The 26,886-nt window shown below is 44.5% G+C and overlaps 1 protein-coding gene across 2 annotated transcripts; it reads right to left on the bottom strand.

Annotated features, from left to right (window-relative positions):
• Positions 1-2,545: 2,545 nt before the first annotated feature.
• Positions 2,546-26,685, bottom strand: ets1 (v-ets avian erythroblastosis virus E26 oncogene homolog 1). Of its 2 annotated transcripts, none has more exons than XM_079733235.1 (8): positions 26,379-26,685; positions 13,517-13,636; positions 12,426-12,626; positions 11,995-12,072; positions 11,557-11,802; positions 9,661-9,921; positions 6,210-6,328; positions 2,546-5,818 (listed from the first exon to the last, which is right to left on the bottom strand). In XM_079733235.1, exons 1-8 carry the CDS (start codon positions 26,443-26,445, stop codon positions 5,603-5,605), a joined length of 1,308 nt encoding a protein of 435 aa, XP_079589361.1. In that variant the 5' UTR covers positions 26,446-26,685; the 3' UTR covers positions 2,546-5,602. The 2 variants fall into 2 exon arrangements, with proteins under 2 accessions (XP_079589361.1, XP_079589362.1); XM_079733236.1 differs by having other exon boundaries at positions 11,557-11,763.
• Positions 26,686-26,886: the final 201 nt, after the last annotated feature.

Below are 26,886 nucleotides of genomic sequence, written 5' to 3'. Positions count from 1 at the left end.
ATGGAGAACCATACAGGCCCCACAGATCCCCAGGTCCCCGATCGACCCTCCGTAGCATGTGAGGCCATCAGACCCAGGGGGCTCTGCTGGTCATATTTGATGTCCTTTTCTGCGTAATGGAACCACTGAGTAGGATGTGTGTGCGTCACAGGAATCCTCTGCCCGTGAAGAAGGAGCTGATTTGAGCCAGAGAGAAAGCACAAAAAGAAAGACAAAATCTGGGTAAATCTATCTTGATTCATTTAGTCCATTTCTTTGAGAATTAAATAAACGACTAGGTTTGGTAACTAGAATGGAGTGTCTGTGTGTTTGTGTGTATGTGTTCGTAGATTCCGACAAAACATTCTTGTCCATCACCATGATTATGTTCATCACTGATGTTTAATAAAAAAGGATTTTGAAAGAAATGTGTCCGGTTTTCGCAGCCAGAATGTGCTTAATAATCAAGAAACAATTACAGATCCTGGTGGCACTTACTGACATTGGAAAAGTAGAAAGTGATACCGCATGAGGGGAAACCGATGCTATGCTTGGATAGTCTGCGTTTACTCACGCCACAATCACCACCATCTTGGTGTCCCCGGCAATTAAGGTAGCCGTTAGATGAGTCGTTAAACGTAGAGAGCTATGCTTGCACCTTCACTTGTATCACCCAAAATAACCATCCGTGATGTGGATGGAAAGCAGTAAGTCCTGATGAAATGTGTGTTGGTTACAGATGGAATCCCATGGCCGTGTAGACCAACCGAGACGCTTCTTTCCCTGCTCAACATGAGAAAGCTCTTTTTAACATCTAGTGCCCGGCTGGGCGCACCTCACCTTAATTTGTCACACAAAGCCATCTTTAAAAACTCCCTGGCCGTCTTTCCCCCGGCCATGTTAACATTAGCCCGAGGAGACAGATGTAGCTTAGTAAGACCCTTTGCATAAATATTTGGGTTAGAAGCCTGAAAAACGAGCCCAGTCCCTCTTCAGTGTCAAGAGAGCTGTAAACTGCAGACAAGAGAGGGGTTTCACAGTGTTATCACAAAACACAGATCTCTGAGATTCTCAGATGACAGCGACAGTTTCATTTTTTTCGGTTTTCACTTTCTATGCATCTGTCCTGTAACGTTCCCTCCTGCCCACACTCTGAACCCTGTTTTACGGTGGAAACTTTATTTTGCTGCCTCTATCTACATTTTTTTTTTTTTTCTGAAATGTATGCCAGCGAGTGGTGCGTCTGCGCGGGGGAGGGTGACATAAAGGTATGACTGGTATCACGATTTCTGGGATTCAGATGTTGTTTTGGATTATAGTATGTCCAGTAGTAGAGTGTTTAGAGACTGTTGCATAGCAATCTTGTCTGGTCTTGGTCCAAGAATTCATCAGAAGGAGAGAGAAAGAGAGGTGAAGGGAGAGACGAAACACCTGGACAACCGTAGTCTAACCTCCATCAAAAACACTAGTGACTCCTGCAGAGCTACACTTCAGTGCAGTACTGGGTGAACATGCGCAGATGTGTGTGTGTGTGTGTGTGTGTGTGTGTGTGTGTGTGTGTGTGTGTGTGTGTGTGTGTGTGTGCGTGTGTGTTTGTGTCTGTGTTTATGCGTGTGTTTATGTTTGACGTGCACAAACCAGCAAAGGGTTGTACATGGGTTAATGGTTTTTGTATACAGGTTCACAGTGACAAGTTAGTAGACGCATAAAATCTATCCACAAACTCATAACAAGTGAGGCACAGTGGTGTTCCTGCGTGTACAAACCCACGTTATGCATTGTACACGACGTTCTGTGATCGGATTAAACGCAAATCAAACGTGACATTCTACGCTTATATACTCCTCCCAAACTTCATTAATGGCACTTTATTGAGCCACAATACTTTTAAGTCTAATTTGAATATTTTTCCTTGGGAAATTCTATATTGGTCCTAGAGGGCTCCCCGCTTGTCCACAGTGCTGCTGTATCGGGGCCAAACAGCTGGGCTGTACAGGGCAGCGTTCCACGGTTCATATGTTTTCTATCTTCAGTGGAATTTATATGAGCCTGGGGCTCGGAGCACATGAATGAACCCTAGTGTGCAGTTTCTGTCTTGACGTCACCCTATCACGGAGCCTGGGACACACTCGTTACATCTCGACCCAAAATGTGATTCAAAGGCGGAACTTGGCCATTTTCGACTGAGCAGGGTGGGCTGATATTTTTTCAAAAATGATTATTATAGTATGATTTGTAACTTTCTTAATTTGATACATAAGCGGCAGATCCACAAATCACCTAAGTCCTGAAGTAACTGCTTAGGTGTCTTGTAGATGTATTTTTAATATTGATAGAAGGTATGCCTATGGGTGTTTTATTTGAACAAAGCTGAAAATGTCAGTTTCGTTCTGCTGCCACAGAAAACGCTATCAAAGTGTTTAAATTCAAAGTAGGTGTCTGTCAAATCAATATTTTTAGTAATTGTCACAAAAATCCATAATATGTCTGGTATTTCCAGTGGATGTGAAGTAAAAGAAGTAATATGATACAAAACAAGCACATGCATAAAGAAGAATTAGGAAAGTTTTGTTCACGTATATATTTTTTTTATAACGTAACATTTTGAAGTACATGTAGTACATTTTAGAAATAGAAGCTACAGTTTATAAAACTTTCCAGCAGAAATCATTGATGGGCCAGCATCATAGCCTTTTCTCTAGCAGACAGGTCTATTTCCTAGACATATAAAAAATAAAAAGAACAGAAAAAAAACGCTACATTTTTGTCTTGTACTACCTTTTTTTCCAAATTCCCATGAAAGCACCAGCTGTCTGCATCTCTTGTATTTTATAAAATATAAATTATTGAAAAATATTCAAATGTTTCTGAACTTAATACATTAAAAAAATGAGCTCATTAACAAAAATACAGAAACACTGTTAAAACATACAAAAACAAACATCCAAAACATAAGTCCCTTGTGTACTGAATCCATTCTTAGTTATGCATATGACACAATGTATTGGTATATATATATATATATTCATATATATTTGCCGAAGTCGGTTAACTGTAAAGAACTGTGCAATAAACTATTATCTATAACACTCATTAAGTCATTATTTTTCCTGAAAAATTCTTCAATTTAAATTCTTAACTGTTTAAGCTACATAAGGATTCACCTTAAAGCCAATAGTACACACATTCCTTTCTTATTGGGAAAACAAAAATGAAAGAAGAACAACTGGCTTCCAGGGCTTTTGACAACGACAGACAATATGTATACATTTTGTTTGCTCTAGCATAAAACATTCTTTTGACATTTAAAATAACCTGAAAATGACAAAAAATTCAAGCCAACAGTGTTTGTTTCATAAGACTTCGCACACAAATGGTATCGACCAGCAGAGTTTGACCGACCCAGTTAAAGACTAGATCTTGCTCTGCTGAGGATACCCATTGAAGGTCAGCATTCGGAGGTCAATGCTGACTAATGGGGACGCTCAAGCTGGTTGGCAAATAAATATCATAAATGTGTAAATAGCTCCTTTTTTTTGTTAGTTTTTTTTTTTTTTACAATCAATTGGAATACATACACCAGGAAAGGTGTTTTATGTTCATTCTAAAGCTATGTGCTTTGTATTATGTCAATAAAATATAATGGTAAGTAGAGACCGTGTGATATAAAAAAGGAAAGTGAAACATTTGGGGTCTCCCGTGTTATTTTGTATACGGCGCCCGGTCAGCCATTGCTGAAGACCTCACGTGAGTTTTGGTTATTATTTCTGCTTTGTCTCTTGCTTGTTTGTAAAAGTTGGGTCTCAAAGCATTGAAATACAATCTGGACAAACAGACGCCAACTCTCTTCTCATCCATATGGGTAACAGTCAGCCACTGTAAACAATAACATTTGTATCCTAAGAAGATATTTCTTGACTTTGGCTTTTCCCATAAGGCCAGTGTTGTGCCACTGTTCCCAATGGAAACATTTGAGAAAAATGTTGCCATTTTGCTCAGATATCTAACCAGTGAATTAATCTCTCATACTCCATTTGCATCTCGCAATCGGTTGCCTTCTTTCCATCGCTTGCCATCTCCATCTTTATCTACACCTTCCTCTGTATTAATACAGATCTATATTTATGTTTGTTCTGCAGATGATTGCTACCAGTGATATTTACAACTCACATGAGGCAAACATTTGGCAGCATACATCGATACCTTCCTTCTGATGACTCTAACTTCCCTATACACGTTTCTTCCTAAATACAATCAGTTTTTTTACTTTCTCCATTTGCCCAAAATTCAACATTAAGACCTTTACAGCAGTTCCTCAAGCCCACATACAAAATGCATAACTACTTAACTAAAAAATCCAGTCCCTAAACTACCCTTTATAAAAAGAAAATGGTGTTGGTTGACAGCATTAGAAACAATGTTCGAACACATTGGTTCCAAAGCAACACGGAACATGATGGGTACAGTTGGGAAGTGAAAGAAGTGATCAATTGTGCTCATTAATATGCGTGTTAGGCACCTAGTGGCCAGAATACTGAAGATGCACACAACTTAAGATTGTCAGCAAATGCTAACCTGATGTTTGTGAAACTGCCATGGTTTCGGTCCCTGTATTCATGAACCTGTAATGAGGCGTCTATGTGTTTGGCGAGGTGTCAGTTTCAAAGCGTCAGATTGTTTTTCAGCCGTCTGTGTGAAACACTCCTGGTATGAGTGAACAACAAGCCCCCATAGCCAACAGTTAGCAGGCCAGTGTATTTTAGTCTTTTTAAACCAAGATGGCTCATTTTAGTTGCTTGTCACAAATTTTAACAAAAATGGACTTTACTCAAAAGGGTTAACACTGCAACATCTTCATTGTTAAAAAAACAACCCCTACAACATAAAAATATATAAAATACAGCTGAACCAATGAATGCTCGATAAAATGCACAATACGAAGGGTTTTTGACGACAATATAATACTGGCACAAGTAAATGCTTCTCAAACAATGGAAAATAGAAAACAAAAACACTTTTTGGTCCTAGCTGAGAACTCTACCCTTGCTGTCATTGCGTGACTAGAAAAGCGTTGTGGGAATGTGACATGTTCTTCCTTTTTTTTTTCCATGGCAGATTTCCATAGCGGGAATACTACGATCAACCAATGGTAGCTCCGTTCCACTATCTTGGCCGTTCGATTTCTTGTGCTACTTGGACACGAGAGTAAAAGAGAAAACTCTACTTTAGCAGGTAGCGTTGCATTGGCCTTGCACAGCAAAGTTCACATCTGCATATAGTACAACCTACTCACCCGCACTCACACGCACATGCACACTCACACACAAACACACACACATACACACACAGGCAGCAGATTATGAATATTTGTACTTTCGCCATGTGTTTGCGTGGAAAACACTGTAGGACGAGTGCTCTTTAATGAGAAAGCCCACAGTTAGTCATAAAAAATGTCGAGATCCTCCCCTCTAAAAAAAACAATTAAATGAAAATGACCCACTCCACCAGACACTTAAAATGTCATTTTCGAGTCCACAGTTCCTATATGTTCCTCAACGTTACTTTTCCTTCTTTTTCGTCCTTCCTTCCTTCCTTCCTTCGTCTCCTTGGCCGGCGCTCGCGTTCACTCGTCAGTGTCTGGCTTAACGTCCAACATGGCGTGCAGCTCCTCAGGGCTGTACCCCAGCAGGCTCTTTAAGTCACACACGAAGCGGTACACGTAGCGCTTGCCCGACGTCTTGTGAATGATGTTCTTGTCGTAGTAGTAGCGCAGGCCCCGGCTCAGCTTCTCGTAGTTCATCTTGGGCTTGTTTTTCCTCTTGCCCCACCTCCGGGCAACCTGGAGGTGGCAAAAAAACAATTTGCATTGTTATTTATTTTTGTATTTCTGAGGCTGCAGGCGATAAATGAATGAATGAGTGACATTGGCTGGGTGTCAAATTATCATGTTGCAATGGGGATGCACCAGAGTTGGATAACTGGACAACAACTTCTGGAACATCAACGAATGAGACATTTAAAAACTAGGAGGATTGACACTGGTTTTATTCATCCCACCCCACCCTATCTATGACGTCACTAAAAATGCCAAAACATTAGGAGTAAAACAAACACATAAAATGCAACCGACAGGGCAAACAGACAGATAGACATGCAGGCTCATCTGGTCTACTGCTTAGGACCTCCCGTGTGGCATGTGGCAATGGCCCGTGGGGGGTGTGACCTCTCACCTCATCAGGGTCGGAGAGCTTGAACTCCCAGCCGTCGCCCGTCCAACTGATGAAGGACTGGCAGGACTTGTCCGTCAGGAGCTCCAGGAGAAACTGCCACAGCTGGATGGGACCGCTGCCTGTGGAGCCCAGGGGGGAGACGGTAGGGGGTTAGGATGGGGGGGATAGGAAGCCGTTTGGCATGGAGTCAGGGATGGTGTTGGTTGATACAGACATGTGGTTGTTAAAGGGTAGGGGGTTCCACTACAGTAGCAACAAGCTGGTTGTAGCAGCGTGATAGCAGGGAAGGGGTGAGGAATTCTAAGTGGAACATACACACACACACACACACACACACACACACACACACACACACACACACACACACACACACACACACACACACACACACACACACACACACACACATATATATATATACACACATGTGACATATGGCTTTTAAGCTTGTCTAAGTATAGACAACAAGGGGTTTCCTGTGTTCCAACAGCTTTACATCTTAATTCTGACATGATTCCCTCTGTATCCGAGGAGACTAACAGAGTGCAGTGAGTCTCACACTTCCAGACAGCGAAGCCCCGAGAGTGGACATCCCCACAAGTCGGGTCCCATCTAAGTCATAAGGGGCCTTTGTTTGCCAGTTGTCATGCATAGCGTGTGAACAGCCTACAGAATATTTCAGTTTCTCTATGCGTTCCTCGCGGGTGAAATCATTTGGGTTCAAAATAAAAATGGGCAGCGCTGCATGGCGATTTTATAACGGACCTTGAAAGATGTCATGTCAGACTGTGTGTGTGTCAGACTGTGTGTGTATCAGACTGAGTGTGTGTATGGTTTGTATCAGACTGTGTGTCAGACTCTGTGTGTGTTTATCAGACTGTGTGTGTGTCAGACTGTGTGTGCATGTTTGTGTGTGTGTTTGTGTGTGTATCAGACTGTGTGTCAGACTCTGTGTGTGTTTAACTGACTGTGTGTGTCAGACTGTGTGTGCGTGTTTGTGTGTGTATCAGACTGTGTGTGTGTGTGTGCGTGCGTGCGTGCGTGCGTGCGTGCGTGCGTGCGTGTGTGTGTCTGTGTGTAGGTGTGTGTGTGTGCATGTCTATAATGAAAGCATTTAATTTAAGTACACTTTCTTGTTCACTCAATGGAAAATACTTTTTTTTTCTCCATGCAGTGAACAACTAACTAGTGGTATCAGGCAACTGAATTCCTTTGGTGAATTAAAATAAACCACAAACTATCCTTTGAGATTATACTGGAAGTGTAGTTAATGGAAACATGATGATTTACCTTAACTGATATTACTTTTCACCTTAGATAAAATACCAATAATACGTCATGGAAAAAATGAGGTTAAGTCAGAGGAAGAAAAAAAAAGGCGCTTTTGCCTGCACTAGATTTCTGTGGTTCCCTTTGATCTAGGGGGTTTTAGTACATACACAAACCAAAACTTTTTTTTTTTTTTTTTCTCTTTTTAACATGCGTGTAGAACCCACACCTGCTGCAGCACGCAGAACACATGTGGCAAAACACACAGCGAGAACAAGCAGCTACCCGAAAGACACACGCTTCTTCAACTGCTTCTTTCTTTAACTGAAGCTACACATTCCGTTAAAAAATAAAAACCCAGTTTCTACTAAAGGGTACATTAACATTATGAGGGGAAATGGTGTGGGGAAGCCATTCCAACGTGGCTGAATGGGGTGCCGCCTCAACACTGGGATTCTTTTAGACGGACTGATGCACATTCAAGAAAGGCTGCAGCTCTAACAGTGGGCCCACATAAGGGCGATACACTGGCCATTTACTACCCCAGGCCTTGGGTAGTAACCCACCCCAACAAACCCGGGCCCACTACAAGCCACTTAGTGCAGAATGTATGCGCCCCTGCGCCCCCGATCCCCCGAATAAAAAAAGTTTCCAAAAATATTCCAAGAGCCCCCTTTGTCCATTGATAGTCTATAGTGTAGCCCAACAACACCAAGTCACACCAAGTGTGAGGGGAACGGCTCGCTCGCTGAAGCGCCGTCAAATGTCTGCAGCGCTGCAAGAATAAACTGTAATCCGCACACACACACACATAAAGCCCAACAAAAACCAATCGGTTTCATCTCTGGGCCGGAGCAGCGATGAAGATAAGTTTGGATGACTAGCCAAAACCTCAAAAGGTGTCAACAGCAGCTCCACTTATCTATTCGTGTCGCTCTGACTCCTCTCTCTGACACTCCTCTCTCTCTCTCTCTCTCTCTCTCTCTCTCTCTCTCTCTCTCTCTCTCTCTCTCTCTCTCTCTCTCTCTCTCTCTCTCTCTCTCTCTCTCTCTCTCTCTCTCTCTCTCTCTCTCTCTCTCTCTCTCTCTCTCTCTCTCTCTCTCTCTCTCTCTCTCTCTCTCTCTCATCACGCTCCTGTCCCCGCTGCAAGTGGCTGCCTGACAGCCCCCAGAACAGGTCACAGGAAGCAGAGCCATCTTTAAAGGCCCACGTTAAAAGCTCTTATTTCATGTGGTGGTGGTGGTGGTTTTAGATGTTACAGAAGGGTAGCAGGCTGCTTTCTTGAGACGGTCTAGCCTACCCATCCACTGACTTTATGCGTCAACGGTGAATGTGCAGGTGAGTCGAGGGAGGCGAAAAGAAATACTGAAACCCTGTACATTTACTTAAGATGTTGAAAGGCGAGTTACAAAAATGGATCCATACAGGATTGTTTCCTCAGTGCACATTGTAGAACACGAGGAAGTAGTAAAAGTCTTCAACATCTCCTCCATTCAGATTTATTTTTCTTATATAATCATCATCTCCTAGAAAACAGTGAGAATGGGTGGGGGTGGGGGGCGGGTGGCAGACTTCGGCTTTCAGAAGTGCAGAAAGAGGCCTTCGAGAGATGAACAGATAACTATGCACTCCGGGTTCGTGCACACGGTTAAAAGCAACGGCTGCTGCACGCCGATGTTGCCAAGACAACCCTGTTTTTTTTTTGTTTTTTTTAAATAGGTCGGGGTGTGGGCTGAAGATAACGCGGAGGGGGAGGGGGGAGGAGATGAGCAATGAAGGCGTCAGAGAAAAAAAAAACGAGGGAGCGTAACTTTGTTGTGTTTTGCGCTAGCTATGCAGGTCGACCAAGAGTAAAAAAAAAAAGGGTGTTACTTTGACTTGTAATAAAGACGGTCGAGTTCAGAGAATGCGGTTGAAGCTGGTGTAGCGTAAAGGCCAACAGACTAAAGTTAAGCTTCAATAAAAACACATTCGACGCCACAACACTGACACATTGACATTGTGCATAGCGCACATTGTCAATGTGGGCACACACACATGATCATTTGTGTTTGGAAATCATGTGTGTTTGAAATGATCTTCACGAGGGACCACAAGGCTTAACCCTCCCCGCCCCCCCAAGTCAACCCCTTCTCCCCCCGGAAGAGTCGCCAATTGCGACCGCCACCTGACAGGCCCTCACCTGTGTATCCGGCGAGCGCGGCGGCGGGGATGACGGGCTTGTCCTTGTTGAGCTCCGAGCGCTCCCTCACGTAGTCCTTGAAGGTGCCCTTGGGCTTGTGGCCGTGTAGGGCGCTGGGGTAGTCCTCCGACTCGAAGCTGTCGTAGGAGGGCACCCGCTGCAGGCTGCTGAAGGACGACTGGCTGCTCCAGGAGTGGGTGAGCCGGTCACAGCTCTCCAGGCTGTCGATGCTCTCGAAGGAGTCCTGGCCACCCAGCTTGCCTGTGGGCGTGCGGCAGGGGGGGACGGCGGTCAGAAGAGGAGAAAGGTTCCTGCTGCTGTACTTTGGGAGGATTTGAGACTTTTACATATTTCAAACGTCAAGCCTAAATTTGAGGCACGATATCGAATGGCCGACGTGAGATTCATGGTAATGAATGTGCCTTTGTAGCACAACCGTGAAGAGCTTGCTCTCGATAAATCTCTCACCATACGACACTTCATTTTTTGCCACAGCTGCCGTTTGACTCTTGCATCTAAATGCAGGACAATCTCTCAAAGGGCCCAGCTATTTCAGGGCCTTGGGAACGATAAGGCCAGTCTTTCAATTGAGTGTCATTAATGAATTGCAGATAATAGAGTGATCTTCAATTACCTAAATGGATGCCAGATGTGGGCATCAAGCAGAACTACAAAATACTTTCCCACGTTCTGAGAAACACAACAAGTCCAAAATGATAAAATGAGTCGGGATGAACAGTTCACAGCCATTGGTCATCGTGCATACTTGTCCTAAGGCTGAGTGCGTTGTTAGGAGGCGTGTATGCTACGACATCATGATACTCTCCGTTCATTTGCTCAGCTGTGGGATTGGAGGGGCAGAAAAATCCCAGCTTTATGGTTATTAATGTAAACCTTGCTCCTAATTCCTCTTTAAAGCCCTTAGTGGGAAAGCAAACAATGCTCGCGTTTGGCAGAGCAAACGGCCAGCATCTCGTGAGAACACGCATACAACGTCTTGCTGAGGTTACACCACCCAGCCCGTATTGAATACGTAGTGCAAGAGAGCACAACCCAAGAAGTGAACACACTGTGACTTTTCTCTATCTGACGTAAACAATGGTGTTCTTTTTCGTTCTGCTAATGCAAGCTAGAGTGCATGCGGTGGGGAACCACAAGGCAACCATGTTTTTGTATTTTGCTTATGACACCAAAAGTTATAGGTGATACAATATTTTGATAGAATGAGCAACCTTGGTTTGCACAGGGGATGTGCATGTGCATGCACATAAACCTGCCTACAGACTCAAGCAGAGATGCACACAAACAAGCATTGAAAGTATTTTGGCTAAGTCGTAACACCAAACAATAATCGCATTGTGTATAACTGAGTGACATTTAACGTAGGGGACTTGGCAGTTTTATGCGTATGTTTTATTAGTGTATACGATTTTATATCTACATAGGAAGTTTCACGGTGGTAGCCAATTTGCACAGCCAGTTTCTACAATAGCCATATCAATCGCTATCTTACTTGTAAGCCATTGACTATAGTTTTATAGACTAGACAACTACATACAATTTATAAATCTATGACGAACCCTCATCACTTGAGACTTGGCTACTCGATGCCGCTTAGAGGTTGACATCATTTTGTAACTACATACTGGCACCTTATAGGCCAGTACAGGCCCGCAAATCTTCCCCTACCTCGTTGTGAAGCAAAAGACAACTGGGGGGGGTATTCCCCCTCGGACCCTTTTAATCTGCAACCTCACCACTAGATGCCCCTAACTCCTGCACACTGCACCATTAGCGTGAATGACACGCTTACTAATTGAGTTACATGCAGCATCCACAGCATTGCTTCAACAGCACATGAAAGAACCTATGTGTTTATTAGAAGAGAGCCCTCACCTCTGCTGATGCGCCCCACACACATGTTGTCGGGAGAGACCACTTCCTGCTTCACAGAGAAGTATTCGGTCTGCAGGGAGTTGAGGGTGGCGTCGCGCAGGATGACGTTGGGATACTCGCTCTCGTATTTGAGGGAGATCAAGTCCTCCGAGCTGATTGGGTGGAGCGTCTGGTATGACTCTGTGATGAAACCCGGCTCCGAGTATTCTGATGGAGGGACACACTGAGCGTGCTCAATACCATAGCCTATACGAAGGGAGGGAGAGTATGTGTTGAGTGTCATGGTGTAAGTGTGCTGTTGATCCATTGCCTTACTATAAGATTGGCGCCGTTGGCTTACATTAGCTTCTTGTGCTTGAACTTTGAATTCACATTTGCAGTTTGGGCATTGAGTTGATTTTCTTAAGACAAGTGCTTTAATGAAATCAAAGTACTTACTGACAAAGTAGTCTGAGGTATATCTGGATTCCTGGAAGTTGGAGGACAGACCGATGACAGGGAAATGCTTGGTTTCCTCTGTGAAAAATAAATAAGAATGCACGTAAGCGACCACCTTATTGATTTTGATATAATATGTAACTGCATCCACATGATCAAATATGTATGAGCACAGCTAAATTGTATTTTCCTCTATGGCTCCTGTTACTGTTCATAATGCTCTCTTCATCAGGTGACTATACGGCTGGAGAGATCTTCCCTTAAACCCGCAGGAGATTGTCAAATCAAAAATAACTAATATAACGCCATGTAGGGCAAATTGGTATTTATCATCCAATGCGTCTAGCAATGCTAAAAACATGTCCACAAAGCATAGAACCTGAAACTGCCCCCAGAAAAAGTAATCCTGGTGCTACGGAACCACCGCTCACCTTTCTGGAGCATCTCTAAATGTTCCCAGAGGATATCGCCCACAAAGTCAGGGGCCAGGTCCAGGAAGCGCTCCTTGCCCAGAGCGCACAGGATGGCCCCGTTCATACGGAACTTGTGGTAGTCCACGTTCTTCAGGCTGAACTCGTTTACCGTCCACGTCAGCCACTCTGCAACATGGCTGTCGGTCCACTGTCTGGGGTCTTTACATGGAGTAGAGAAGGAATGCGTGGTCCATTAAAAAGAAAATGTAATAAAGAAATATATATGTATATACACCTCTTAAAACTTGAGGCCTTGGTGAAATATTCGTCATGATGAAGAATAAGACTTGAAGTTATGAACCCAATGCTAGTCATACCAAACAGTCTGTAGGCCTATTCAATTGACCTTCAACACTTTATGAATCACCCGATACTGAAATGACACAAAGCGACACAAAACCTATGGGCTTGCTTTGTCGTTGGAGTGTGTTTACTCACTGTGCCGTTACCCACCAAAAGACAATGAAAATGTCAGATTGTAGCCTATATGTTCACTCAGTTTTAAAGCTCAAATGCTCTGGTCACCGTCACTAAAGCTCTAAAACATCCTGTGGACAATTTACGACAATTGATATGACATATCCCAAAGTCTTCGGTTGTGCAGCCACCATATGGCTTAGATCCATGCAACTTCTTTCAAAGGTAACATAAAGCCCATTATAAATGTAAACACAGCGAAAGGCATGACTCATAGTTTTACAGCTACAGTGAATGCTATTTCTAAACAGCCTAGGGAGGACCTGTGGTCAGCCTCACTTTAGGGACACATCTTATTACTTCCAACGTCTGTCTCTGAATGTCTGCGTTCTCGGTATCTCCCAGTCTGTCGGCCTCAGTTTAAACGTCTGTAATGTAAGGCTAAATCTTGAAATGAGTGGGTGTCTGCTGCCTTCAAATGGATCCTCCAAAGTCATGCTTGCATTATACGTTAACCGACAGTCGACAGAAGTCTAATACTTCACGTCAGTTTTATTTTTGTCTTTTGAGAACTGAATGAAGGGATAAGCGAAAGAGATATGTAGACTTGAACAGGTGTCTACCGAGCTTACCTTTGGGAATGCCAAGTCGCTGCTGTTCCTTGGTGAAGCCGCTAAACGTGGCCTTAAGAGCCTGAGACATCATCTCCTTGCTTCCTGGGGTTAGCAGGGGGACATCTCCGCACTCCAGATCTGCCCATCCCAAACCAGAGAGACACATACACACAAAGACAGAGAGAGAGAGAGAGAGAGAGAGAGACAAATAGAACACGTCATTTTCTTGATGCTAATATTATTCGAATGATCCATCAATGGTACTTGGAACTGGAAAATGGCAAACAATTTTTCTTTGGAATACATTACATTTAGTGATAAAAGAGGTTTAGAGTGCATGTGGCTGTGTATACAAAGATGTAATAAAAACAGTTACAAACCCAAACAGGTACACACACACACACACACACACACACACCCACACCCACACACACACACACACAAACAATCAACGAAAAGTTGCTCATGATCAACAACTGGGCTTTTTTGATTACATGCCGTCTAGACAGACAATGTGTCAGCATCCAATGTAATTGATTAGAAGAGCAGCCGGGCAGATTGAGGGATCCATTTCATTCACATGCACAACGCACAAACACAGTCACAGTCACTGAGGTAAAATTCAATAAAATGACTTTTTGCATGATGCGCCGAGTTAAACCTTCATCTCTATTATACTGGGAAACCAAACGAAAAACAGCGCAAATTATATGACCTAGGTTTTAACATCAACCACACACGTCCTGGGTGGGAAAAAAAAAAAGGGGGTGGGGGCAGGCAGGAGATGCCACACTATGACCTCTGCCAGCGCCCCCTGCTATGTTGGGCCAGGGCACACAGTGGCTCCACTGTCACCACTAGGGGTCAAACACTAGGGGAGCCAGGGGTCACGGGATGAGGTGATGATGTCAGCGGGGGGCTGTTGTGGATTGGGTGGACTGGGAAAGATGGACGAGTGGGTGGGTGGGTGGGTGCCCCGATGGGCCTCGGGGGGGCAGACACACTGCCCTCTCTGTTCTCAGTGGGACTGGGACACACACACACACACACACACACACACACACACACACACACACACACACACACACACACACACACACACACACACACACACACACACACACACACACACACACACACACACACACACACACACAGTCCTTTGATGACTTTAAACAGGGACTGCTGGCTTGCTGCTGATGAAATTAGAGGGACCAGACACTGGGGGGCAGGGGGGGAGGGAGTATAGTCAGAGTAGGTTGGTTAGTAGGGAAGACCCCCATCTCATTAGCCAATGTCACAAGAATAGCTAAATCAATTAATAGATTGACAAATGAATAGCTGACCACTGCTTGGTCAAATGAGGAATATATAGATTGCTTGCTTCATTCAATTGCATGAAAAGCGATCGCGTTGATCCGCTCACGTCACAATGTTTTTAGCGTGATGGTATGATGGGGCCCCCTGGGCACTCAGAAGGCAGCCAAGACTGAAACCCTTAGACTGATACCCTGAAAGACTGAAAACCTTAGACTGATACCCTTAAAGACTGAAAACTTTGGACTGTTACCCTTAAAGACTGAAACCCTTGGACTGTTACCCTTAAAGACTGAAACCCTTGGACTGTTACCCTTAAAGACTGAAACCCTTGGACTGTTACCCTTAAAGACTGAAAACCTTGGACTGTTACCCTTAAAGACTGAAACCCTTGGACTGTTACCCTTAAAGACTGAAACCCTTGGACTGTTACCCTTAAAGACTGAAAACCTTGGACTGTTACCCTTAAAGACTGAAACCCTTGGACTGTTACCCTTAAAGACTGAAACCCTTGGACTGTTACCCTTAAAGACTGAAACCCTTGGACTGTTACCCTTAAAGACTGAAAACCTTGGACTGATACCCTTAAAGACTGAAAACCTTAGACTGATACCCTTGAAGACTGAAAACCTTGGACGGATACAAATTCAGTGTCGAGCCCTCCACTCTAATGCACTGCATGCAAAAAGAAACCTAATTAAATCAATACAAAATCAATTAAATAGGGACATCCCAAAAAACAAAGGCATCAGACTTGCCGAAGGCTCGTGATAAGGAAGCCCAGGGTTCACCACTGCTCTAGCAGCAGCAGCCATTGTGTGTGTCCCCACCCCCCACAGATGTCCTGGCATCAGGGGGCAGGCGGCGGTGAGGTCGACCAGTGGCAGCGTGGGAGCTACACACCACGCCGTGTTTCACCCTTCCCTGACGTCCCAACCTCTCCTAAGAATGCACAGCAGCTGTCCCTACTCTTGTGTTTTTTCGGGTTGACCACGTGACCAATATCTCCCTGGCTGTCTGCAAAATTAGGGGTAATTTGTTTTCATTCCTTCTTTTGCTCCCCCCTTTCTCTTCAGCAGACAGTCTAAACAGGGATCAGACAACATGCCTTTTGCTGCTCTGCGGTTTGACGACACGACTGACAACAAGTCTGATGTGCCGCTCCTGCCTACTCCGGTCTTTTCGCTTCACCTGGCATCGTATATCAGAACAGCGGGCGTTCAGTAGTATGCTTATTCGCTATGTTTAGATATACAGATGGGTTGGAAGACCCGAAGGAAGTCTGTGGCCGGTGTGTGTGTGTTTGTGTGCAGTCCGTGTGTGTGTGTAACAGTCAACTCATCAGAAACTCAACCTAAAATAACCATCCTTTGTGCACGTGACAGCCACCAAAAGCACACGCCCACGTGTCAGGTTGGCCTGAACGGTAATGCTTAGCGAGGCCCTCTGATTGTTCCCACCAACGGCTCTCTTTAAACTGATGTTCCATCGCTCAACAAGAATGAGAAAAGGAGAACCAAAATAAACCCTGAGTGTTGCAAACCGAGATGGGGACGGGGCTCAGACAGTCTGAGCTTTGATGTGAAGGCCAAAATGTGGCGGATCGCTTCACATGTATCAGGTGGTGAGAGTGGGAGTGTGTGTGTGTGTGTGTGTGTGTGTGTGTGTGTGTGTGTGTGTGTGTGTGTGTGTGTGTGTGTGTGTGTGTGTGTGTGTGTGTGTGTGTGAGGGGTAGATGACTGCACTTTTTTCTCCATTATCCCCCCCCCCCCCAATACTTCTCCTTCCCTCCCTCCCGTTTGTTTCCAGCATCCATGTCACAGCATGCACGCCTCCACTCAGACCTGAACCGGCTTCAGCACTAAATCCACAATCAAAGTCACTTAACGCCATATGGCCCGCGGGAAGCTGGAACACTAAGAGCAACGCCGCGGCCTCAGAGGCACACCAAGTCATTCCTTTCATTTGGGATTTGATTTAAAAAAGGATGATCATTGACAGCACAACACAAAGAAATGTCGGAAGGAAGCTAACTACATCGGCACGTTTTTATCAATGATTGAAAATAAAACAAAGCTTATCTGCAAATGCTGATGTACAGTGTGCATCCATTAGTATAGAGCATTCATAGAGGGAGCCCAGCGGTGAATCTGGTGATCCAGGCACAGCTGAAGTCCTGATGGGGAATTCTAGGCTGTGAAACCCTATTAGCTCTAAGACGGTCGTTTGGGGTTTCAGCAATTAGCATCCGCATGAGCCATCCAAGACGATGTGGAAACCAAATCAGTCCGTCTTCAGAAAGACGCCGAGGCATTTAGCTCATGAAAGAAGCAGAAGAGGGTAAAAATAACGTCCTCATCGTTGCGTTTATAACTGCATGCCGTGACCTTGTGAACGTATGAACGTCTGAAGTTTCATTTCAATAACATTAATAGCAAACTTGCACCTCATCAAGGCTCAATCAAGCCTTATCTCACATGAGATAATGAAGATGATGCTGATAGCAATCCTTTATAGTAAACTAGTAGGGAATATTACCATACTGGCATAATGTGCATGTTACAAACCAACACGATCGTATTCCTCTGATGGTCTGATTCCGTCCTGAATCCTACCAGTAACAAGTGGAATAGATAACCACAATGGGGGAGCGGTTGATTGATACAGTAATCACTATGAACACAAACACATGGCGACATGATTAAGGCCTGGCTGAAATCACATCAGAGTTGGTTTTAAAAAGGCATCGTTGGTGAGTAGAGGGACCACCAGCCCTGTTTAACTTGAATATTAAAGAGAACTTAGAAGGCATGTCTTTAGCAAGGAATGTACTATTGGATAGAAAACAAACCAATAGATGATGATGAGGTGGCATGTGTGGGAATATCAAGTCCATCAAGAAGCATTCATGAAGTGTGAGTGATGCGTAGCCTGGCAGTCCAGTAAAAGCTATTGATCGGCTACTCCCCTGATGTCACTGTATGAGTAATGGACAAGAGGAGTTGAGAGCTATCAAGTCTCTGGAGATATCCACTGACATAAGCCTAGTGCCGCTGGGCAACAAAAGCATGCTTTCTGATGACGATACCATAGCGACATCAATACAAAGCATGCAATTGCATTGCCTGTATTCTATAGATATAGATACCGTTTTTTATTTTTTGTTTGTCTCTCCCTGTCCCCACTAAAATATGTGTTTCTTGAAGGTTTTTATTGTTTGTGGGTATCAGTTGAATTAGGTTTCCTCATGAATCTTATTGAATCCAATTGAGACGTCAACTTTCTGAAATATCACCGGGCCTTTGTGCCCTGCCCATTACACCTCCACCAGCCCTGGGGTGAATAGCAGAGCTAGCTTCAGCCAGGGCGTCCATGAACAAGCCATTAAGACTGACACTCACACAAAGACACAGACACACACATGAACAAGGCCAGCTAGTCTACTTTGCCTGCGAGCCAGAGCGAGGGCGTGAAATTGGGATTTTTTGCGGTTGGGGCAGAGGTCCGTGGCAACGTGGGGGGTGATGGGACAGCATGCGTTGGGTGGAGCACAACAAGGTAGAGTAGAGGGTTGGGTGAGGGGTGAACGAATACAGGGGGGGGATGGATGACTCATCGGCATGTAATACGATCCCATCACAGGATGAGAGTGCTGGAGAGACTGAGCAGCGGAGAGCAAGGAGCAAGACATTTGAGAGGGAGGAAGGGAGGGAGGGGGAGAGATATAGAGCGATGAATGGGAAGTTTTCATCGAGCTGTTCTCCCTCTCTCTCCCTTCTCCTCATCATCCCCATGGCGTGACATCACAGTGGGACTGGTGCCATCCGCCCGACTCTGCCAGAGACCCTGTTCATTCATGAAGCCAAAAAGGGCGCCGCCTCCTTCAATCAGCATGAATGATGCAATGAAACAACTAGCAGTGGCAACACAGCCCCTACCAATAATGGACAATATGCTTTCTATCGTCCTGTCAAACTAAAAATAGTCAACAGAGTGTATAGGTCGTGCGAGTTTGAAGAAAAACAAGGGCTACTTGGGGGGGAAAAAATGAAGGACACATCAATGGCACTATTCAATGCTGAATATCTAAAAGTGAAATTCTTTTTCATAAAGAGCAGGCCTATTTATAGCCGAATACCAACTCACTTTACAACCTGTCCCCCGCTCCACACACATTCCACATAGCACTGAGGGCTTGTATTTATCAATGGAAGAGTCAGTTTCCTGAGGTGAAGTTGCCCCTTCCTGTGGGGAAGTAAGGTGAGTTAAAGATTTTGGGGTCCTTTTAAAAAAGGTACCACACACACACACCAAGGTGCATGGGGGGGGGGGAACGCTAACCACTAGTGGGTTATAATTGGCTCTTTTGAACATGACCAGTCCACCCCAAAACAAGCAGAGGTGACTGTAGTGTCTGAGAGAACCTTTGATGGAGATTCCCATCCACCTCCCCACCCCCTCCCCCACCCAGTCTGCGAACGCGGGGTCATAAACTCTCCCAACATGAAGGGAGACCATTCAGCGCCATGCGGTGATAAACTGGTTGCGGGGGGGGGGGGGGTGGCAAAGAGAAGGACACAGGGGAGGAAAGAAAGCTGGTCTGGTTTTGAGAGGGGCATTTGTTCGGACAACCCCTGGCACCATTTAGATTTCCACGTTGGAAGCCTGGAGCCAAGAATAGCAGGAGTGGAGCTGTTGGTGGTGGCGTTGGTGGTGGTGGTTGTAGTGGTGAGTCTCAAACCAGAATGGTCAAACCCGAGTCAGCCCAGTGGCCGACTAAGAGAGTCGACCTGAAGGCACACAACGGGCTGGATGTCCAGTCATCCAGCAGTGCTGGGACGGAGTCTGTATTCTTAGGCCTTCACCACGGCTGCTTGGCCGACCCCTCCGAGCATATAGCCTGTGGTCATGTAAGAGGTTGTGTAGGGGTAGGCTACTACTGCTGACAGACCAGCTTTGGCCAAGAAAATAAAATCTTCTCCAGGATCACCACTACAGACACACAGGCTACTGAAGTAGACAGTAAGTGAGACTAATGCCGCAGAGCCATTTTTTTTTGTTGCTTTCTTTCCCTCCCTCTATCCATCTCTGAAATCACATTAGGTTATGATGGGAAAGTGCATTAACTCCTCTATATTGTTTATGCCAAAGTCTGTTCACATTAGGCCCCATCCCTGGCTTCGATGTGAGCTCCTACACCTACACAAATGACACAAAGTAATTATCTGATCCCCATTTCTTGGAAATGCCCTTCTATTGAAAACGCTGAAATAGTTGAATCTTTTTTGAAGTATAACTCCACTCCTTTGACATAGGATTTTCAACGGTTAAAAAAGGTTAAAAATCTTTCCTGGAAAATATTAGAAAGGCGTCTTGAAGCGAATGTGCAACCGTAGTGGTTGCTTAATTATCCATTATGCAATGACCTTTATGCAACATTAACATTTTGTAACCCACATTTGCGTATGTATTTCGACAAAAAAGTCAAATTCATATTGTGTGCAACATAGTGAACCCAGAGTCTTTAAACACACATTTAAAAGGCTATATGTGTAATTTTAGGAGTCTTTAATTTGGTAATCTTAGAAATATCAGTTTTATTGTTTTTGGCGACACCTTTGGCGATAAGTGTTAATGTTTCCCAGAGATACAAAAAGTGTCACCACTGATACCCATTTCGTAACATTCATAAATTGCAAGTGCTTTCATCAGTGGGCCATAGGCTCTATCACCATTTTGTTAACTCATTCAGCATATATAGTGACTTATATAATTGTAGAGGTACCACTTTAAATTACCCATTTGTACAAAAAGGTTTTAGGTTGACCTGTCACAGGGTGCAGGTGGCGTTTGACCTTCACAATGTGTGTGCAAGCTGCCCTCACACGCTCCTCTCCTGCTGTAAACAGATGGGGTACGCGATGGTGGAGTTGTTTAGCAATTAGACCAAACACACGACAATCCTGACAAACAGTTTACACTTACTATTGCATTTTTCCCCACAAAATATGGGGACTGCCTCCTCTCTGTCCAAACTGCAACATTCCGGAGACATTTTTTATGTCCGGGTTTTCCCACACACATTTACAGAAAGTACATCATGTGACCGTTCCTTTCATGGTAGCTTACTGTAAGTGACTGGTAATCTCTAAATCTAATTATGTATGTATACAACACATCTGAACACTCAACATTTGTTGCAGGGCAAGCACTAGGCCCTAGATACACAATTGATGAATTCCATTAAGCCCAGAAAGGTTTTAATGTTACGTGCCAAAAGCTCCAGCTCCGTTTTACAGCCACCATCGTGCTTCGCCGTGGCCTCAAATTGTCCCTCAAATGGGACCCAAAAGCAGTTGTAGTCCAAGTGGTGAAATAGTTGAAGCTCGAGATGATTAATTGGTCATCTATTTTAAGCGCTAGTGTGCACTCAGTTTGTGAAGCAAGATGGCCTCATGGCAGAATGAGGCATGAAAAAACATCAAACATCTGGTAACCATGCTTTCAGGCCCTGCTTCTTTATCTTGATGTAGATGGGCGCATGTTTTTTTCATGCTGTGGAATTAGTCCACCGCTTTGTTCAGATCAAAAGATGTGACTCTATATTGATAACTGTGGAAAAATACAACATAGCTGTTAAGCAACAAGAGATGGTGGAGATTTCACACCGTGCCAATTCACACACACACACACACACACACACACACACACACACACACACACACACACACACACACACACACACACACACACACACACACACACACACACACACACACACCAGAGCATACGCACAAAGAATAGTTGTGACTCACTCCATCAAAGACTGTCTGGACTTTAGGGGGATAGAAGAGAGCTGGTTAGCATGTGACTGTTCATGACACAAGAGAAATCAGGCTCTCGTAAAATTCCTGCTCATTTACTCAACATTTTGTCATCCTTGCCTTCAGGATCCCATAAAACAAACACGAGTCTGGGACAGCAAGTAAAGTCTCTCTAATGGGCAATTATGGAGAGCAGGCAAAAGACTGTGTTCCGCCAACAAAATGGTGGTTCAGAATGGTGTCAGAGTCGACTCTCAATCGCCGCTCAGCCTCTTGGCCTGCAGCAGACGATTTGTGTCTCTTAAAAAGAGTCCAGGAAAAGTTAAGGAACACAGTTTCTCAACCAACACCCGTAGGTTCAATTTGAGTAGCCTTAAACTTGGGAGAATTTGCTCCTACCCTCATCCTTATCCTCCCTTAGGGAGGCTAGGAAGCATAAGACTCCCATTTCACTTTATATTACAGGATCAGCACGTCATGAGGGTGCCACTGTGTGTGCTGTGTCAACATGCTAGAGCCTCTCTCGTCGAGCTCAGAAGACCATTCTTCCCTTGTTCTTCGCCCTGGGAAGACAATCCACCAGGTTTCTCAATTCAGATGTGACAGGATTTGAGATATGTACACAGGCTATGGAAGTGCTTTTGTGTCACCTCATCATGACAGTAGCATTAAGATATGATGCACGTTGGTCGCGAAGACTGCAGCAGCAGCAGCTGCACAAAAAGGAACCTTGCATGGCTCCCGTCGCAGAAGGACCATGGACAAACCCACCAGAACGAGGTGAAACAGCCATTGTTAATCACTCTAAAAGTGATGGAAACGTAAGTGATGTCTTAGACGTTTCCATCCATTTATTTCTTCCCAAGATTAGAGAGCTCTGTCACCACATGTGGAACCGTAAAACATTAGGAAGCAACAAAACAAACTGACTAAAATAGTAATTGTGCTGCACGCCATGCAGGCAGGGGCTGAGCTGCATCGGGGGCTATAGAGATGTTTCACAGCAGCGTGGCGCGTGCTCGGACTCAACGACGGACAAAAAAATGGGGAGAATTAGGGCGGGAGGTTCTGAGTGGGAGGAAGAATAAATGAGTTCAGCGGCCCGGGCAGTCATTGACAGAGAAAGCCCAGGACAGCCAGTGGCGCGTGGTAGAGGTAGCAGACGCCTGCTCTCGTGACTCATTGATTGAACCAGGGAGTGAGTTATGTTGATCAAAAACGACACGCATCAGGAAGAGACCACATCAAGGATCAAGGTTGACGGGAGGAAAACAGACCGGGCTAAAAATACAAAAGAAAGGATAAAAAGGAGGGAAAGAGAGTGGACAAAAAAGGGATAGAATGAAATATTATTCTGGAAATAGTGAGTGGGGTAAATGTTTTAGGATGTGTCTACTTAAGAGATAAAGTGGAGATGGATGTTTGGCGAACCGTGGACTACTTTTTGTTATCCCTTTAACTGCTATTGTTTGCGGCTCCTTATCAATAAGAAACGTCTAAGAGCATAACATTAAATAAATTAAAATACTCCTCTTCAGATTGCTCCTATTTAACATACAAAAATATATAATAATCAATCCCACACAATATAATACATGTCCTTTTCAATTCATTAAGGGTTGTTTTCCTTTCAAGTACTTTTTCTCTAAAACAGTTGGAGCTATAAAGAGCATCACACGGGCCACACCTCACAGCTCTCCTGCTCCATGTGTTTACCATTAGGCACACCATTGTATCTGGTGCTTACACGCCTCGTTTTATGACGCTGCTCTGCGAGGCAGAATGAAGGCGTGTAGTCACTGGAGAGGCATCCAGAAGAGGACCCGGGGAACACAGTTCTTTTCCGTTCATCCATCCCATGGTAATAGTGCGAATGAATGAATGAATGAATGAATGAATGAATGAATAAATGCGGTAAAGTGAATGAAATTTCAGCTGGCTGGTAAGGATCAGATAACCCGTTTGAAGTGACAGGGTGACATCATCAAGTAGCCCAGGAGAAGACAAGGCAAGGTTATTGTGGACACGCACAGACCTCAAATTCTACTTTGGCGCCGTTAGACCCAGAAGAACCGCCGGCCCGAAGTGAAGATGTGTGTCACTGTGGAGTCCATTGAGAAAACGGGCATTGCCCTCTGGGTTACTACCACACATTCACACTAGTCAAGAGAAGACACCATATACATGATATATGGTTCCGGGCATTTCACAGCCTCGGTTGAACGAGAGTTAAGTTTTAGAGCACTGCAACGTTCTCGATTCAACCGAGGTGACCAGCCAGTCAGCCACACATCACAAGAGGCAGGCTAGCTTGGATGTTGTTTGCACAGCTGCTGGTGCAGCCATGTACACTCAAACACTGGCATACATTACATGGTGTTACGGGATGGGGTGGGGGGGGGGTGTCGGGGGGTGCTGACACATCAAACCAGAGCCAAAAGCTTAAGCTTATGCAACAACCCTGGCCCTGATAGAAACTTTGAGAAGCTACACCTTGCAATAACCTGCCAACTTAGGACCACCACTGCAAATGAGTGCTTGGAGTGTCCTGAGGAGAGGGTGGAGTGTGCTGGTGGGTGCCATGTAAGGGTTCTTGGCTAAGGCCTCAGGTATGCCAGTTATGAAAGCAAAGTGTATTTTAATCAGATGAACGTCAACCTCCCCCTCATCTTCACCCTCTCGCGGACTCCTTGCTTGTCTTAGTCCACCCCAGCAAAGTATGCTCACTAGCATTCCTGTCAGTCACTCAACTCTGACCTTTGGCACTAACAAGAGTGAAATTAATCGAAAAACAGGAAAACCTTGGGCAGAGGAAAGCATTTGTACTTTAAAGGATTGTAAAAAGCAAAAGAGAAGGAGCTACTGCAGCACTAGATTGATAGACAGTTAGATGAGTCTTTTGCATTCCAACTATCCCAATAAGCCACTAAAGTAAAGAGAACCATCATTGATTGGCTGCTTAGGCAACGCTGAGGGTGTTTGTACTGCAGCATCTCACCCTAATGTACAATAGTCTTCCATGACATGTAGCATGGGAGATTGATAATGTGTGGAAGGGAGAAAGAGTGTGTCTGTGCGTGTGTGGGTAGGTGTGTGTGTGTGTGTGTGTGTAACTGTAAAATGCAACTAAAGAAGAACTCAATTCACGCCTGGAATGTTAGGAGCCATGTTTTGGTGTCACCTCTGACCTGGACGGTGTGCAAGTGTTTTAACAGGAATTACCTCAGTTGGAGAGAGAATAAAGACTTTGGTAAGTCGACACTAACTACACTAGACTTTGTCACCCCCCCACAAAGAAAAGCAAACAATACAGTTTGAATGGCTGAAAAACTGACTACTGGAGCCTCTTGGCATCGGTATCCCACCGTTCTCAAGCTGCATGTTTGCTGTAAAGCCAAGCAGCCCCGTCTAGAGGGAGTAGGGCTGCTTTCACAATCAAGACGTTATCAAATGCATTCTGGGACCAGAGCCCCTTAACCCCTTCAGTAGATAGTACAGCAAAGAGTAGCCAACCCGCTTCAACGTTATGCTTTGCATGACTAGGATATTGTGTAGTCCAAAATGGACTCATGGACGTTCATCAGCCCCTATATCTCTATAGGAGCAATAAGAAAAGCATGTTTTTTTTAATCATGTGAATTTTTTCTTGCCAACCGCTGCGTGACCCAAGAACAAAAAACATGAGCCAAAGACGTTTTGCAAGATCGCAATCCATTCTACAGTAATCAGCACTTTTTTAATGGAACTTTTATAGTTGTACTCGCTTGTTCTTTCACAACCAGGGATTGTCAAAGGACAAAGAGTTATATGAGTCTGTTAAGTGAAGACCTATTAAAACCATTGACATATTCATGTTTTGCCACCAGCTGCCCAAACACAATCAGAGATGCAAGTGTGTATTGGCCCAGTGGTATTTAGAGTAATGAGAGGGATACAAGGAGGGATATGAGTGTATGTTAACTTAAAATAAACAAAAAATGAATGGATATTCATCTACATGCCATTGGACTATCCCTGTAGCCTGCCAAGGGTCCCAGGCAACAGAGGCAAGCATCAGCACTGCAGACTCATCACCTCTACCTGCCAACCCGCCCACTTCAAACCCTGCCGACACCCCCGCACAAGGAGAGGAAGTGTGTTTGTGTGTGTGTGTGTGTGTGTGTGTGTGTGTGTGTGTGTGTGTGTGTGTGTGTGTGTGTGTGTGTGTGTGTGTGTGTGTACCCAAAAATAATCATTAATTTTGCATGACATGCAATGACATCAGTTAATGTGTAACAACGTTTGTCATGTCTTACTTTATATTAGGCTAAAAAAAACACTTAAATAGTACATATTTTGTTCATGTTGTGAATCATGGCAACTGTGGAAGTAAACTTAGTAAAGTTATTTCATTTATCCAAATGTTTACGATACATTCATGTTGCACTCCCAATCCCTGCCGATACTATAATTGCAAATATAATAATCGGATTCAGTAATGCCATCACACAATCCATTCGGGCAAAGTCAGTCTAGGATATTTGCATTTCCTCAAGTCATGCATGCGGGTCTTATGATAGCAATTTAATAAGGACGTTAAGTAGGCTGTTCGCATCTGAACGTCCCAACCAACATGAAGTCATACAATCAAGCGGTAACAGTCAACTATAAAGTTAGAGGAGCGGCCGGTTAGAAGCAATACGGTGAAAAAGAAACAGAAGTATATAGCCCTATTACTCTAGTTGGATGAGGCGACTTACCGTCCATTTTTTCAGCCTTTATGATAGTTAATGTCGGTTTCATATCGACAGCTGCCGTCATGACCATCAGATCAGGGTAATAACGCCGCGTCCCTGTATTGTTGTGTGGATGTCTCAAAACAATCTGAGAGAAACGTTGTCCTTTATCGCCCAATAAATGAAACTGCTCTGTTCTCTCTTCTCTCTCACTTGTTCTTTACCCCCCGGAATGCAACACTATCGCGAACAACTGAACTTCAATGGATCTGTCTCCCGGTTACAAACACACGCTCTCCCTGTCCGCTTTCTTTCTCTCTCAGGCACTCATTTCTTCCTTATGTTGGTTTGGGCGTTTCTGAGCTCTGGGAGGAGGCTGTTCCTTTCGCTGTAGTACGACATCACAGGGGCGGCGTTACGGACCCGCGAGTGATTCACAATTCAATTACCTCCCCTTGCCCCTGTGAGAAGAACCACTGAGCGTGTGCCTCGACGTCATCAGAGACTATCATCTCATTCTTCCCTAGAATTT

Source organism: Pollachius pollachius (assembly GCF_949987615.1).
Source record: "Pollachius pollachius genome assembly, chromosome: 3".
Classification (NCBI taxonomy): domain Eukaryota; kingdom Metazoa; phylum Chordata; class Actinopteri; order Gadiformes; family Gadidae; genus Pollachius; species Pollachius pollachius.
Note: the sequence above shows the minus strand (reverse complement) of the source record. Positions and strands in the feature narration are given on the sequence as shown.

Coding starts and splice junctions, on each gene's coding strand:
- ets1 (XM_079733235.1), bottom strand. CDS start 26,445: ATGGTCATGACGGCAGCTGTCGATATGAAACCGACATTAACTATCATA. Junction 13,637..26,378: donor AAAGGCTGAAAAAATGGACG/GTAAGTCGCCTC, acceptor TGGGATGGGCAG/ATCTGGAGTGCGGAGATGTC. Junction 5,819..6,209: donor AGCTCTCCGACCCTGATGAG/GTGAGAGGTCAC, acceptor TGCCACCTCCAG/GTTGCCCGGAGGTGGGGCAA.